The 17530-nt window shown below is 40.6% G+C and overlaps 1 protein-coding gene across 2 annotated transcripts in view; it reads right to left on the bottom strand.

The window, feature by feature from the left end:
- SCAMP1 (secretory carrier membrane protein 1) overlaps nt 1-14713 on the bottom strand; it is a 130653-nt gene extending 115940 nt beyond the window's left edge. The window contains exon 1 of one of the 2 annotated variants that reach the window (XM_065940059.1): nt 14535-14713. In XM_065940059.1, coding sequence (XP_065796131.1) covers nt 14535-14591 — 57 coding nt within the window. In that variant the 5' untranslated portion in view covers nt 14592-14713. The remainder of the gene's footprint in view (nt 1-14534) is intronic. The other variant, XM_065940058.1, reaches the window with a different exon arrangement.
- Between the last annotated feature and the right edge of the window lie 2817 nt (nt 14714-17530).

Raw genomic sequence — 17530 nt, 5'->3', positions numbered from 1 at the left:
TGTCTGGCTCTAGGTGAGTGACCACACCACTGTGGTTATCTGGGTCATGAAGATCTTTTTTGTATTCTTGTCACCTCTTCTTAATATCTCTGCTTCTGTTAGGTCCATACCATTTCTGTCCTTTATTGTGCCCATCTCTGAATGAAATGTTCCCTTGGTATCTCTAATTTTCTTGAATAGATCATTTGTCTTTCTCATTCTATTGCTTTCCTCTATTTCTTTGCACTGCTGACTTAGGAAGTCTTTCTTATCTCTCCTTGCTATTCTTTGGAACACATATCCATGTGTCCACATAAAAACTTGTACAATTATTCACAGTAGCATGATTCCTACCAGCCAAAAGTGGAAACAACCCAAACTTATATCAACTGATGAATGTACAAATAAAATGTGGTATATCCATGCAATGGAATTATAATTTGACAATAAAAAGAAATGAAGTTCTGATACATGCTACAATATGAATGAAACTTAAACACACGGTACTGCGAATCATAAAAGACTACATTTTTTACAATTCCATTTATATGTAATGTCCAGAGAGACTATTAGGGGCTGCCTAGTGCTGGAGAATTCGGGAGGGAAATGGGTAATAACTGCTAAAGGTCATGAGATTTCTTTTCAGAGTGATGAAAATGTCCTAAAATTGACAGTATTGACACACAACTGTAAATATAATAAAAATCACTAAACTGTACCCATTAAATTGGTTAATGGTATGGTAAATTAATTATATCTCAGAGTTGCTTTTTAAGAAGATAATCAGGTGTAACATTTCTTGGAAGAAATCTTGCCAACCAGCTATAAATCCATATGCAGGGCCTTCCTGGTGGTCTAATGGTTAAAAATCCACCTTGCAATGCAGGGGACTTGGGTTCAATCCCCAGTCCGGGAAGATCCCACATGCTGCGGGGCACCCAAGCCCTGCACAACTGCTGAGTCCACACACTGCAACTACGTTCTAGAGCCCGTTCTCTGCAACGAGAGGAGCCGCTGAAATGAGAGGCCACGCTCCACAATGAAGAGAAGCCCCAGACCACTGCCACCAGAGAAAGCATGCATAGCAAAGAAGACCCAGCACAGCCATAAATAAGAAACAAGCCTTTTAAAAAAATCCACGTCTTCAAAATCTAAATACCAACTCACTCAGTGCCCTTATTAAACAGAGAAACACTCATTAGGAAAGAAGTAAAAAAGAGACTGGGCAGGAGATCTGGCTCTCAGAGACTACAATGATACCAGAGTTTGCATACTTACAAACTGGATACTTTATTTTAGCATCCCACTATATGGAGTCATGAAAATTTCTTCTGAAATTTGAGAAACTGGGTAGCTAAAAGAGCTAGATGCCCATCAAAAATGCACTAAAGTATACAGACATAAAAAGAAAAAGATGATGGCAAAAAAACAGGGAAATATTTGTTCATATTTGTTCAACTGACTGGTGGGCTCAAATGACCACTAATGAATGAGTCACTGAACTGATATCCTAAGGATGGGATGACATCCCTTATTTTCAATAAACTCTGAAGAGATTTTTGCACCAAAAAGTTTGTTTTGTCATATATACTGGTTCTGCCCCAAGATTAATGAGTTTTCTGTCATTCATACTAAACACTGAAATAGCAAAACAATTACCACTAAATGTGACCAGCAAATACCCATGAACAAATTTTTAAATGTCTTAGTAGTCTGGTCATATCACAGGCAGTCATTGAGAAGGAAATGGCAACCCACTCCAGTATTCTTGTCTGGAGATTCCCATGGACAGAGGAGCCTGGTGGGCTACAGTCTATGGGATTCATGGGGTCACAAAGAGTCAGACATGACTTAGCAACTGAGCACACACACATAGGCAGTCAACTTTCAAATGTAGCCCTTCCACCTCAAATATATGTCATAAGGAACATTTTCTTAAGAAACAAGTTCTGGAGCCCATTATACAGAGTGAAGTAAGCCAGAAAGATAAAGACCAATACAGTATACTAACGCATATATATGGAATTTTAAAAGATGGTAACGATAACCCTATATGCAAAACAGAAAAAGAGACACAGATGTACAGAACAGACTTTGGGACTCTGTGGGAGAAGGCAAGGGTGGGATGTTCAGAGAGAATAGCACTGAAACAAGTATACCATCAAGGGTGAAATAGATCACCAGCCCAGGTTGGATGAATGAGACAAGTGCTCGGGGGCGGTGCACTGGGAAGACCCAGAGGAATCGGGTGGGGAGGGAGGTGGGAGGGGGGATCGGGATGGGGAACACATGTAAACCCATGGCTGATTCATGTCAATGTATGGCAAAAAACACTACAATACTGTAAAGTAATTAGCCTCCAACTAATAAAAATAAAAGAAAAAAATAAAAAAACCATTAAGAAGGCAAGTTAAAAAAAAAAAACAAACAAACAAGTTCTGGCTAAATAAATAACCTACCCTTGCTAACTTAGTGGTTAAGCTCTTCAAACCAGCAAATCCAAATCTACAACAATATATCCATAGGCAGAAAGCATTCAGCATTCCAACTGTGACACCAGGGATTCATCCTGCCAGCTTCCCATGACTTCAAAAGGTAATCATAATCACAACTTAAAAAACTATTTAGCCTCAAATATAATAAAAAGAACATTAGATATCCTTTTTAAAAATCAACATTAAACAACCAAGTTTACAACTTTTCACCATTTAAACAAAGTTTGCACCACAAGGTAATCTGTCATAAAAATAAAATGAACTCTATTATCCTCAGCTCAAGTTGTGATATATAATAGCTTCTAAAATCCCCATGCTTTGTAAGACAACCAGTAATTTCTACGTTTTGTTTTTGTTGCTATTTCTGTTAATACCAAAAGTTTAAAAGTTAATAAAAATTAGAGTCTGCCTTAGAAAATATAGGCAATTTAGGGATAAAATAAAGGAGAAGAATAAATAATCACATGTTGCAACCAAAGGGAAACTTGCACCATTATTTATTTCCTTTATCTGTTATTTTAAGAGCTTCTTATCTTTGTCTTAGTTCAAAAGCTAAACTCCTGTAACCATAAGAAGTGTTAAAAAAAAAAATCAAATAAATATGGAAAGCAGAAAAATTAAGCAATTTGCATAAGGTCACCTAGCTGGGAGGTGAACAAGCAAATCAGGCTCCTGGCTAGAACGCCATGCCTTTACCTACTCCCCTGGACCACCTCTGTAGATTTCACTAACTCCTTCCTCTAAGCCCCCAGCACTGCGGTAAGAACACGTAAATGTTTGTTGCAATACATATAGCTCAAGGAACACTTTCTTATGAACTCAACTCTAAATGGTGGTTAAGCTCCCCTGAGATTCAAATATAAACATTTCCATACATTTTTTTTTAAATCAAATAGAAAAACCATGTAACACTTCTTTGAAGTTTAGGGAATACATTAATTACAGTTTTATAATATGCCACTTACTTGTGAGCAATTCACTAAAATTTATGACTACTTGAGATGCCAAAAATTAGGCATGGTAGGCCATAAATAAAACCACAAGACTGGCTAAATCAAGTTAAAACAAGCATAAACCACTTTGGGAAAATAGTAAAATTCCACTAGTAAATTTACGCTAGTATGCTAGCCCCGGCCATGACTGGCCCTTATTCTTGCTCCTCTTTTCCTATCACCTCCACCTCCCACATATTCCCCACATCACTGGATGAGAATTCCAACCACCACTGGAGGATTCTTGCAGAAATGACTGCCAACAGCACACACACAGCTCTACCTTTGCTCATTTCTCTTGAACTGAGAAGAAACATCCATTACTTGCTGAGTATATACTGTTCATATGATATGCACTGTTCTGTTTGATAAGCAAAACTCTTTAACAGCTACATATACTAAATCACTGCATTCAAATGTCTAATTTACTTTTCTTCTATTAACAATCAAGTTAAAATTATCAATGTATACCTATCACAAACCCTTTCTTCCTAGTTTGATCTCACCAAAAGTCAGTGTTTGATCTCAGCAATACTCAAAATGCACAACACGTTTATAATTTACACTTATTCCTTGTTTTCTTCTTTTAAGAGGTTCTAACAGCTTTGCTGATATAAAAAAATTTCAACAATTCATCTGTACTCTGTAAAATAAATAGAAGACTCTTATAAAGAAAAAAAGTATCAAGTTGGTAATATTGATGTATTCATAATTACATTCTAAAAGTAAGTGTAAAACTCATTATTACACTTTTTTAAAGTTTTGAAACAAGCAGAGATTAGAAACAGTTGCTACACTAGCTCTATGGATTTGGGAAGATTAGCAAGCTTGTATACACACACACACACACACAGTCTAGGGACTTCAGCAGGTTCTTGGGAGCCATTTTTCATGAAATATGAAGGGCTTTTTAACAAAAATTCTTCATTTCTTTTGCAAAAACATAGATTAAGAATAAAGTTTTACAACAAGGGTGCCAAGATCATTCAAAGGGGAAAAAACAATGGTTCAACAAATGGTGTTGGAACAACTGGATATCCATATTCAAAACAATGAAGTTGGACCTTACTTCACACCCTACACAAAAATTAATGCAAAATTAATCATAAAGCTAAACATAAGAGCTAAAACTATAAAACTTCCTGAAGAAAACTGGGATAAATGCTCACAACCTGAGGTCTGGCAAAGGACTCTTAGATAAAATATCAAAACACAGAATCTAAATATAGATAATTTGGACTTAACCAGAATTTAGAACTTTTGTGCGTCAAAGAACATTAACAAGAAAGTAAAAAATTAACCAATAAAATGGGAGAAAACACTTGTAAATCCTTTATCTGCATAAAGATCTTAAATCCAGAACATATTTTTTTAAAGTCTCTTACAATTCAATGAAAGACAACCAAATTTTAAAAGAGGCAAAGGATATGAATAGACATTTCTCCAAAGATGATATACAAATGGCCAATAAGCACATAAAAATAAATTCAACATCATATGACAATATGCAAGTCAAAACCAAAAAGAAAAAAAAAAACAAAATGAGATACTTCACATTCACTAGGATGACTAGAATTATTAACAGGTAACAAGTGTTGATTAGGATGTAGAGAATGTGAAACCCTCATACACTGCAGGCAGGAATACATACGAAATGGTGCAGCCACTTTGAAAAACTGTCTGGCTATTCCTCAAATGATTCAACATAGTTACCACAAGCCCCAGCGATTCTACTCTCAGGTATACACCCAAGAAAATTAAAGCAAATGTTCAAACAAAAACTTGTACACGGGTGTTTAGAGCAGCATTATTCATAAAACTCAAAAGGTAGAAACAACTCAAATATCCATCAACTGATGAACTGGCATTACTAATTCTTACAAGCACCCAAAGGCCAGAGAGGAGGTTATTGGATTGCTCTCTGCACACGTTTACAAGGACTTCTTATGGCATTTCTTGCACAGGAAAGGGGATTTGGTACAAAGTCAATTCCAACCAACCTCCACATTGTCTTTTACGTTCCACACCTATGAAACATTGGGAAATTTCCTCCTTGTGATTTAAAAACACCCCATAGTGTTTGAATTTTCATTACCACCAAAACTAACTACAACTTTAACTGTATCATGACAACCTGTATTCTATCATTTATATCTGTATTCAGTCTAGATACAGGCTTGATTCAATCATGATTTTGTTTAGAAGATGTTAATTTGCATTTACCTGTGAGCAATTCTGGTTGAAAGAAATGGACTCTGCATACAAAGAAAGAAAGATTCCATGTTTCACAAAGGCTGGAATTCTTCAAAACAGGACAATATCTTTTGTAGTTCAAGAGCAGCTCTAATAAGGACTGCGGTTCTAGAAAATTACCTCAGAAGCCCTGGTCATCTGATCCCTACTCCAGCGCTTCATGATTAAGATGATTTGGCTCTCTCCTCATGTCTCTCCACAGTTATCCCCACTACATTTTTGCCGTAACTTTCTCTGTGCTCTCAGTTCATGTTCCTGGAGACAAAGTTCAGTTAACTATCACTGTTCTTGTTGGGGCAAAAGCTTTGGACCAAGAGCTCTTATCTGTTCCTCATCAGCCCAAAGACCTGCTTCCGCTGAGCCAGGTACCTCTGATAAGATCAGTCAGCTATGGCCAGCATGGCAAGCATCACACAATATAGGAGATGACGGCCTGTGGGGAAGCAGTCACTTCAGGCTGCTCCCTAAGTAGATGCTGGGATACAGAGCATAATAGGATCCTAGAACATAAACCCTCTTCTCTGAGATGACCAGACTCAATTCTGATATCTGATCTATTAAAACGAGAGAATTTATGCATTCACAAATGGTCCATAAGTGTATAAAAATGTAACAGAGAATTTTAAAGTAAGGGGAAAAAAAAAACTTGAAACGAAAGTCTCTGCCTTAGCAGCTGTGATAAGTCATTCAAATTCTGCATGAATTCCTTCAAGTGCTGAGGAACTCCATACCTAAACAGCATTGTCAGACTATTTAAAAAAAAAAAAAAATATATATATATATATATATATTTTACATCTTTAGTTTAGGACTAAATCTATTTTCACATAAATTCTGTCATTTGGCCTTTTTTCTGAAGCAAGAACAAATTTATTTTCTCAACCAACTAAGAACCCTTCAAGTATCTATGTATCTCAAACTTCCCTTTAGCCTTCTGTAGACTAAACCCACTGAACAAACTTACATTATTCTTCCGAGGACTTGATTCCAGACGCACGGTCATTCTGACTTCTTTCTGGGCACAACCTATCTTGCTCAAACCACTCTTTAAATATGTACTTGAAACTGAAGGCAATGCTCATTGGATGGACAAAAACAGAACATTGTAGACTCACTTTTAAGAACTGGCAACTAACTTCATTAATCCAATATATATTTTTCAAGAACCACCTAACACTATGATTCATATTAAGAAAATATCCAGTAAATTTCCTGGATCTTCATTCAACACTACTAAAATATTAAATATGCTCCAAAAGACCTTTTGGTGGGAGGCAACATCAGCAAAAGAACAGTTTATATTTAAAAATTCTCACAAACACATTTTCTGTTACAACTGTTGTTAAAACCAAAGACCAAAATATTACAAAACATATTCAAACACTAGTTTTGTCATTTCGTTATTGTGAGAGATACCCCACCCACCCTAGCACCCTGAAAGCTTTCACTGGCCGTAGGAGACACTCAATCTAGACAAAAGGTTTCTACATATCTTTAGAGTGTTGATCCATAGCACCCTGACAATCTACCCTAAATAAATAAGACTGTCTCAGAAAGAATTACGGATGTGTTTTAAAGGACAGTTTGAATCTGCGTAAGATGAATAAGAGATTAGATCTGATAGACAGAATGCCTGAAGAACTATGGACAAAGGTTGGTAAAACTGTACAGCAGACAGTGATCAAAACCATTCCCAAGAAAAACAAATGAAAAAGGCAAACTGGTTGTCTGAGGAGGACTTACAAATGATTGAGAAAAGAAGAGAAGTTAGAGGCAAAGGAGAAAAGGAAAGATATACCTATCTGAATGCAGAGTTCCAAAGAATAGCAAGGAGAGATAAGAAAACCTTCCTAAGTCAACAATGCAAAGAAATAGAGGAAAATAATAGAATGGGAAAGACAAGCGATCTCTTCAAGAAAATTAGAGATATCAAGGGAACATTTCATGTAAATATGTGCACAATAAAGGACAGAAACAGTAGGGACCTAACAGAAGCAGAAGACATTAAGAAGAGGTGACAAAAAAAAAAAAGAAGACGTGACAAGAATACACAGAAGAACTATATAAAAAAGATCTATATAAAAAAAAAAGAACTATATAAAAAAGAACTACATAAAAAAGACCCAGATAACCACAATGGTGTGATCACTCACCTACAGCCAGACATCCTGGAGTGTGAAGTTAAGGGGGCCTTAGGAAGCATTACTACCAACAAAGCTAGTGGAGGTGATAGAATTCCAACTGAGCTATTTCATATCCTCAAAGATGATGCTGTGAAAGTGCTGCACTCAATATGCCAGCAAATCTGGAAAATTCAGCAGTGGCCAAAGGACTGAAAAAGGTCAGTTTTCATTCCAATCCCAAAGAAAGGTAGTGTCAAAGAATGTGCAAACTACCACACAATTGCACTCATTTCACACACTAGCAAAGTAATGCTCAAAATTCTCCAAGCCAGACTTCAACAGTACATGAACCAAGAACTTCCAGATTTTCAAGCTGGATTTAGAAAAGGCAGGGGAACCAGAGATCAAATTGCCAACATCCACAGGATCATCGAAAAAGCAAGAGAATTCCAGAAAAACATCTAATTCTGCTTCACTGACTTACACTTTGACTGTGTGGATCACAACAAACTGTGGAAAATTCTTCAAGAGATAGGAATACCAAACCACCTTACCTGCCTCCTGAGAAATCTGTATGCAGGTCAAGAAGCAACAGCTAAAATCGGACAGGAACAACTAACTGGTTCCAAATTGGGAAAGGAGTACGTCAAGGCTGTATATTGTCATCCTGCTTATTTAATTTATATGCAGAGTACATCATGAAAAACGCTCTACTGGACGAAGCACAAGCTGGAATCAAGATTGCTGGAGGAAATATCAATAACCTCAGATATGCAGATGACACCACCCTTATGGCAGAAAGCAAAGAGGAACTAAAGAGCCTCTTGATGAAAGTGAAAGGGGAGAGTGAAAAAGCTGACTTAAAACTCAACATTCAAAAAAAAAAAAAAAAACTCAACATTCAAAAACTAAGATCACGGCATCCAGTCCCATCACTTCATGGCAAATAGATGAGCAAACAATGGAAACAGTGACAGACTTTATTTTCTTGGGCCCCAAAATCACTTCAGTTAGTGACTGCAGCCATGAAATTAAAAGACGCTTGCTCCTTGAAGAAAGGCTATGACAAACCTTGCCAGCATATTAAAAAGCAGGTACATTACTTTGCCAACAAAGGCCCATATACTCAAAGTTATGATTTTTTCAGTAGTCATGTATGGATGTGAGAGTTGGACCATAAAGAAGGCAGAGCACTGAAGAATTGATTCTTTTGAACAGTGGTGCACTCTTTGAACTGTGGAACACTCTTCAGAGTCCCTTGGACTACAAGGAGATCAAACCAGTCCATTCTAATGGAAATCAATCCTGAATATTCATCAGAAGGACTGATGATGAAGCTGCAGTTCCAATATTTTCGGCCACCTGGTGCAAAGGGCCAACTCATTACAAAAGACCCTGATGCTGGGAAAAAGTGAAGGCAGGAGGAGAAGGGGACAACAGAGGCCAAGATGGTTGGACGGCATCACCGACTCAATGGACATTAGTTTGATCAGGCCTCAGGAGACGGTGAAGGACACGGAGGCATGGCATGTTGCAGTCCACGGGGTCGCAAAGAGTTGGACACAACTGAGCAACTGAACAACAACAAGATGAACAAATTGTGGAGAGAGTTTACCAGCCTGGACTAAAAGAAACAACTTCAAATTGAAGAGAGTTTTTTTGGACTCCTAATTGTCAATGAGAAGGAAGCAGATTGAAAAATACTACTCAGTCACAAATGGATAATTTATGGAAAAGAAAGGCTTCTTAAAAGGTAGAGCCAAAAGCAGAAGATAAAAGATTAGGAAATGTTTCCAAGGTAACAGAAATGGGCCCTAATCAAAGAACATGCATTGCCCCCAAAACAGGGGACCCCAACTAATGAACCTAGCTCGATTTCGTACTTGTTATTCACACCAGTGGGCTTCGAAGGTGGTTCAGTGGTAAAGAATCTGCCTGCTAATGCAGGAGATGCTGGTTCGATCCCTGATCGGGAAGATCCCCTGGAGAAGGCAATGGCAATCCACTCCAGTTTTCTTGCCTGGGAAATCCCGTGGACAGAGGAGCCTGGCAGGCTACAATCCATGGGGTCACAGAGAGTCAGACATGACTGAGCATGCACACACATCTTACCAGTGACTGCGATGTGCCTCCCACTCCTCCTCCACATGGTGGGAGTTCTACTGATGTTATCCTGTACGTGTCTCACCATTTTACACTAAGTTTATCTTTTCATTTCCCAGGTCTATATCAAGAGGGGCACAGTTCCTTCCATCAAGAAGTGAAGTCTCATCCTCCCAACTCCTTTTTTAAATCTGGACTGCTTTGTGGCTTGTTTCGACTAACAGAATAGTAGCAAAAATGAAATGACTCAAGAAGCCTTGTGGCTTTCACTCTTTTCCTCTTGAAACACTGCTGCTACCATGAAAAAAGCCCAGACTACTCCTCAGAAAGGCCACATGAAAGAGAACCTATTTTGTGCCCACAGATAGCCCCAGGTAACCGCCAGGACATCTTATACTACCCCACCCTGGCCAAGCTGCTGGATAACTGAAGGCATATGAGTGACTCTAGACAGTAACATTTAAAAACAAACTGCCCAGCTAAATCTAACTCAAATAACAAAATACTGAATAAATGTTGTTTTAAGCCACTACATTTTGGGATTACAGGCAATCATCCGTTAGTATATAAGCAGAGATTGGTTTCAGGGCCCCTTTGGATACCAAAATCCACAGATGCTCAAGTCCCTTATATAAACTAGTGTTATGCAGTCGGCCTCCAAATCCGAGGATTTTGCAAGTACTGAATATTTGTTACACAGCAATAGGTAACTGCTGCTGCTGCTGCTAAGGCACTTCAGTCGTGTCCGACCCTGTGCGACCCCACAGACAGCAGCCCACCAGGCTCCTCCGTCCATGGGATTTTCCAGGCAAGAACACTGGAGTGGGTTGCCATTTCCTTCTCCAATGCATGAAAGTGAAAAGTGAAAGTGAAGACACTTGGTCATGTACAACTCTTAGCAACCCCATGGACTGCAGCCCACCAGGCTCCTCCATCCATGGGATTTTCCAGGCAAGAGGACTGGAGTGGGGTGCCATTGCCTTCTCCAGAGATAACTGAGAGAGGTAAATAAAATAATGATGCATCTTTATTTGATGAAACATAATCAGCAGTTCAGTGGAAGCTTTTTCAAAATACGGACCTGAGGAAAACAGTGGGAACTCATGCAGTTGACATGAACATAAAATACCATAAACCATAAATTACTACCAATATGTTCCAGATTAATGCTGAAAGATAAAAGTTTCCAAATTAGACTACCACAGAAAAATTCCTTAAAGTCCTTTCCTAGTGTTATCCAATCTCCAGTCTAAATATTTTAAATGGATAAGAGTGCTAACCACTTGCTGTAAATGAAAACAAAATGGGTAACATCCTTGAATTATGGACCTCTTTTTAAGACAAGGTTTTCGATTTTCAACTTCAAATAAACTCTTAGGATACCACTGGTATTACTGAAACTAAAAAGACAACTTAAATAAGAACACTGAATTATAGGCCATTTTAAATAGATTATTTCAATAGAGTAGAATTAATTTTTGAGGTTAAAATAAAGTGGACAGTTGCTCAATTTTAATACAGAGATTTTTTTTTATTGGGGAGGAAGCACGTGTAGTGGCAAAGCACTAGACTTCAGACAACCTGCGTCTGATCTAGTAGAACAAACTAAAGCAAACCACTTATTTTTGGCCTTGATTTCTCAGTCATGACCCACCAAACAGCTTCTAATACTCTAGGAGACTCAAAGGGAATATGAATTTCATGAAATTAATAAGCAAAAATAAAATGGTTAACTATAAATATAGTCCCTTGAATTACTATTAATACTAATTATTATTATCTAATTAAAGCCACCTTGCTTTGAGTAGTTATAACACACTAAATGTATGTTCACCTAATCCGATTAACAATCCTATAAAGAAGGTACTATTACTATATTCTACATAACAGTAAACTAAGATATACAGGCTAAGCAACTTTCCAAGGTTTTGCAGCTGGCCTGTCAGAGACAAAGCCAGAATTAAACGCAGTGTTTTTGTTTTAAACTCTCGAGCCAAAGCTTTTAAATATGAGACCCTCCAGTTCCAGCACCAAACACACACAAGAATTTTGATGTCAGAAATGCAAACAGGCAAGATTATATAGTGCCATCAGCAACAGAGCAAGAATCAGGTGCTCTAAATTCTAATGCCAATTCCACACTACCTACACCTGGATGTAAGACAATGGGCAAGTTAGCAATTTAGCAGTGGAAATCAAGTAGTTTTAAATCAAGAAGAAATTAGGATGGCTGACAAATGTGAAATACATATATTTTTCAAATATGAACTTTATTTTTGAATACTAAAATATTTCAAATATTGAAAATAAGAACTGGTTTGTAAGGAAAGTTGATGATAAGGTTAACACAAAGACGAATCTGGGAATGTTTTATATTTAAGTAGAGATGACCACAAATGCTATTTCAAAAATCAACATTTACATGAAAGGAAACCAATAGTAGCAAGAAAAAAGAATATGCTATAAATGTAAACTTTTACTGTGAGAAGAAAAAGGCAGCTGAACTTAAATGGAAAGATAAAAGGTCAGGTACACAATGATAAAAGTCACCGAAAATAGGTAAAGGTGTACAACCAAGTTCTCTTGAGGCCTGAATTGATCTATCTTTGAAGAATTTTATGAACCTAAATAATCACTGTCCTCTGAATGCATCCACTTATAAAGAACAAGAATGGTTTATAATTTTATGCCACAATGAATGAGTATTTAAAGCTACTTTTGGGTTTAGAATTACTACAGCAACCTTAAGTACTGCAGAAGAGGAAAGTGTCATGGAAACACTATATGCGATGAAAAAGCAGTCTGTACTCACTGCCCTGTGGTGACCTAAATGAGAAGGAAATAGAAAAAAGAATATATGTATGCATAGAGCTGATTTACTCTGCTGGACAGCAGAAACATGACACTGTAAAGCAACTATAGTCCAATCAAAACTAGTAATTTAAAAAAAGCAGTCTGGGCTAAAAAGGTAACATTGTCTTGCCCTAACAAGAGAACTAGCTACCTAATAAAAGCCAGGAAATGGTACAGTATAATAGAAAATAGCAAAACGGTCAGATGCTAAATAAATAGCATCAATGAATTGTTTGAATTAGGAAGAGCTGACAGGTTCTCTGTGTTATACCTCAAAATATTCTAAAATAACACTCATCTAGCAAGTTATGAGATGTCGCTTCAGAATGCCTATGATTAAACAATAATCTAATTTTCCACAACATGGAATGATGGAATACTAAATACTAATTTCTAGGGGGAAAAAAAATTCTCCTCAAAGTACAACCATATTATCTCTAAAAACTGAAAGTTTCAGGCCAGGTGTATAGAATTTTCTTAGGTGATATTAAAGGCAAAGAATAGCTGACTGAGTCCATTCCACATTTCTATAGGGTGAGTCAAACTGTAGGTGACAACCGGAATCATTTACTTAAGATAAATCCTCCATGAAATTATCAGGCGATCAACAGGGAAGGGGTGTTTCTCCTTTTCTAGAATTATTAATAAAACCAGGAGTAAAAAAGAAAAGACGTAAACTCAACAAGCCAGAAAAGCGACCCTTGTACGACCACAAATTGTTACTATTGTACTGATACATATGCAGGGGAAATTAAAGAACCAACTTCAACCAATAGTCATAAATAAATTACATGTGCTAAACAAATGCGATCACTGAGAAACCTGGAGTGGTACTTTTTAGAAAGATAGTTCCTTTGACATTGCATTCATTTCGGCGCAGATAATGAACGTCGTAGCCGCCTTCCTTTACCCGTTTCTAAGCCAAGCCCTTCGGAAGCTGGAAATCTACAAGGCAGACTCCAAGGAAAGCAGCTCACGGTGGAAAGGCTATCCTCACAGAGCTCAGAGAACAGCTGACGCCCCAGGAGCTTGGGAAATATCGCGTTTACCTTACTAAGAGCGCCTGGAAAGGAAGACGCTCGTCCACGTGCACTATTGTTTTCCAGGTGTGTTTATTTATATGGAACTTAGGCTTTGCTATCCGCACCTCCAACCTCAGGCAAACGGTGGGGAGCAGGAATGGCAGCGCCGCGTGCGGTATCCGGGCGCAACACAAGTTCATAAAATAAAAACAAAACCCTTTTTAAAAATCACAATGTACTCGGCGCCCTCACCTCTCCTCCACATCGCGGCCATCACCCCAGCAGCTCCCCGCAGCCGCCGCCGCGGGTCCCCATGACAACCCCGCCGGAGGGCGAGCCCCCTTCTGCTGCGGCGTGCTGGCCCTCGGCCCGGCCCGGCCCGGCCGCGCCGGCCTCGCAGGTGACGAGTCCACCTGCTCCGGGCGCTCGCCCGCCCTGCTCCCGGGAGGCGGGCCGGGAACGCCGCAGCCTCGGGAGCCCCCACTCCCGGGCCAGGGCACGACCCTCTCCGGTCGGGGAAGGGGGGAGCCCGGCCGCACGGGGAGATCAGGAGGTCCCACTCTGACCCCCACACGAGTGACACGGGGGCCGCAGCGGCCCCGCGCCTCGGTCTCAGGGGCTGAGTAGCGGGCGCCGTGGGCGCGAAGGAAACTTGTCGGTTTACCCAAACAACGACACGTCACGGCGGCGGGAGATGCTGGGGACGACGCTCACCTTGAAAGGGTTGTTGAGGTCCGGGTCGGCAAACGGGTTACTGTCGAAGTCCGACATCTCGCGCTCGGCGTCACCCACCCGACCCAGGCGCCGTGAGAGAGACGGGGCGAGGCCGCCGCCCCCTGCGCGCTCACGTCGCCGCTGCCGCCGCCGCCGCCGCCGCCGCCGCGCAGATCCGGGGGCGGCTCGCGAGGCCGCCCGGCAGGCCGCGCCACTGAGCATGCCCGGTGCGGCGGGCCGCCGGCGCCGCGCCGCGTTCGCGGCCCCGATCCTCGCGGCCGCGTCCCGCGATCCGGGCTTTCGCCGCGACCGAGAAGGAACGAGGGGCGGGGAGGCCGCGAGCCAAGGTGCTCCCGGCCAAGCGCCCTACAGATGCTCGGCGTTTGAATGAGCGGGGCGTCTCTCTGGACATGGTTGTATTACTGGTTTAAAATCGGCCCCTTGAGGCCGAGCGTAATTTAAGGGAGAGATCGCGCTTTGCGGGTTAAGAAAAAGATACACTGAACCCACGTCTCCAGAACGGGAAGGCACCTGGGACGCAGGCTACACACCTCGGGAAGGAGTGGCTACTTCATGGGCGCAGAGGAGCGGGGAACCTGTCTCCAAAGACGACTCCCCGAGGCGCCCAGTCCTCGCTGATGAATTTCGCACACCCTTGACCCCACCTGGGAATCTCAGCCTTCCGGTTTTTCCGCCCCTGGGTCACTGCCAAGTCACGGAGACCAGCCTCGATGCCGCCGATCTAGACTGGCTCCGCGGAGGTTTGAGAACGAGTCAATACCAGGGTCTGGCCCTTTCTACCATCCTCCAGAATCTGCAAAATGGCTACGTCTCCGGAAATGATCGCGGGGTGGCACAGGTCCAGAGATCAAGGCCTTCAAGTAATCATCTACTAGATGACAAAGAGATGCCGTCTTTGTTTTCATTCAGGCCTTTGGGGGCGAAATATACACCTCTGATTTCCTAGTCACTACCCAACACCAGTGCAGAAGGGCATGGCAACCCGCTCCAGTATTCTTACCTGAAGAATCCCATGGACAGAGGATCCTGGTGGGCTACAGTCCACCGGGTCTGGAGCGGCTTAGCACGCACCCACGCACGCACGCACCCAACGCCAAAGATTACCAAAAATGAGTATGATATGAAATTTGTTTCTATTCATGTGTTGTCTCAGCCCTGAACTTAATGAAAGGGCATCTCTGCATTATTCCCTTCTCACCTTCCTTTTGCTCTTAACAGCAGAACACTTATCGGACAAAGCTAGCAAAAGCCAGAATTATTTTCACTTGAAAGGAACTAGAGTTGGTTTTCTTGGTCTTCCTGCACTGTTCAAAGTCACCTAGGAAATGGTTTCTCCCCACTGTGAAAAATACTTGCTAGTGACAATCAACGAAAAACGCATTTGCTGTCATCTCTCTTTGGTGGGATCCAGGTTGTGATATATGACAAGCTCCTAGGCAGCAGACTAGGACTGTCAACTGATAAGTGACGACAGACCAGAATGATCATGGCAAAACTGCAGGATTGTGGACATGGAAAACAGCATACAAATCTAATGCACTTGCACCCCTATCCTCAGCAGCTTCCAGGAGTCTAGTTTATAGCTGAGTGCTCAAAACGTGTGTGGAGTTCAAACCCCAATTTTAATACTCCTTGTGCTACACACTTCACCTCTCTTGAGTTGGTAAAGGGTTATTTAAGACTTATTTGAAATAAGATAGAGAAAAGTTGCCTGTAGGTATTTAGTGCCTAACAAATACTGTTGAATGTTTGAAAATGCTAAAGGGGCCCGGTCCATCTTTCTTAAATATTTTTCCTCCTCATGCCTGAGCATGGATTGACTTCTTTCACCACGCTGGCCCTCACTCCCTTCACCTGTCCTTCAAATGACTCAGATAATCAGCAGCTGTTTATTATGCATCTACTATGTTCCCAGACAACAGAGATCACCTGAGTCTGCATTTCTGGATGGAAATTTCCAACTATGCTGTGTTCACACCTAATGATATTAGCACTTAATGCAAAATTTGACAGATTTCGTTGTTACAGAATCACTTGGAATATTTGTTAATGATGCAGACTCCTACCTCCCTGTATCACCTACCCCTGAGATTGGCTTTACAATAGGGGCCATTGATTTGCATTTTTTTTTAATTTAACTGTAGGGAAAATTGTTCTACGATGTTGCATTGCTTTCTGCCTTACAACAATGCAAATCAGCCATAGTTATACATACATCACCTCCCTCTTGGGCTTCTCTGGCGGCTCAGACTGTAAAGAATCTGCCTGCAATGCGGGACATCTGGATTCCATCCCCGGGTTGGGAAGAGCCCCTGGAGGAGGGCATGGTAACCCAGGCCAGTATTCTTGCCTGGAGAATCCCCATGGCCAGAGGAGTCTGGTGGGCTGCAGTCCATCGGGTTGCAAAGAGTCGGACACAACTGAGGGACTAAAAACAGCACAGCACCTCCCTGTTAACCTTCCCTCCCTTCCACCTATGCCACCCCTCTCAGTCATCACAGAGCACCAGACTGGGCCTCCCTGTGTTATATAGCAACTTCGCAGCAGCTATCTATTTTACACATGGCAGTGTATATATGTCGATGCTACTTTTTCCATTCATCCCACTCTTACAGATTTATTCTATTTTTAAATGCCTTTACATATGACTATATTCTTTTACATAAATACTTAAAGGAGTTCATAGCATACTCACTAATGTTTTTAACCTTCTTAAATTTTTTTTCTTTTTTGTTTTCCTTCCTCTCTATTCTTATAATACTGTATATCTACAAGCACATAATGGAACTCACCTAATCATATGCAGATATAATACATATTCATCCAGGTATGCTTATACGTAAGTCATACAGAATTTTGGTATTGTCTTGAAAAAAAGGGTCTTTTTTTTGTGCAAATTGTTTTTCTCACTCAATAGTAGTTTTTCACTGAGATGGGCATTGACAAAGAGACAATCTATGGTTTCTTACCCCAGT

Source organism: Muntiacus reevesi, chromosome 7, assembly GCF_963930625.1.
Source record: "Muntiacus reevesi chromosome 7, mMunRee1.1, whole genome shotgun sequence".
Taxonomy (NCBI): Eukaryota; Metazoa; Chordata; class Mammalia; order Artiodactyla; family Cervidae; genus Muntiacus; species Muntiacus reevesi.
This window is presented reverse-complemented; position numbering and strand designations above follow the sequence as displayed.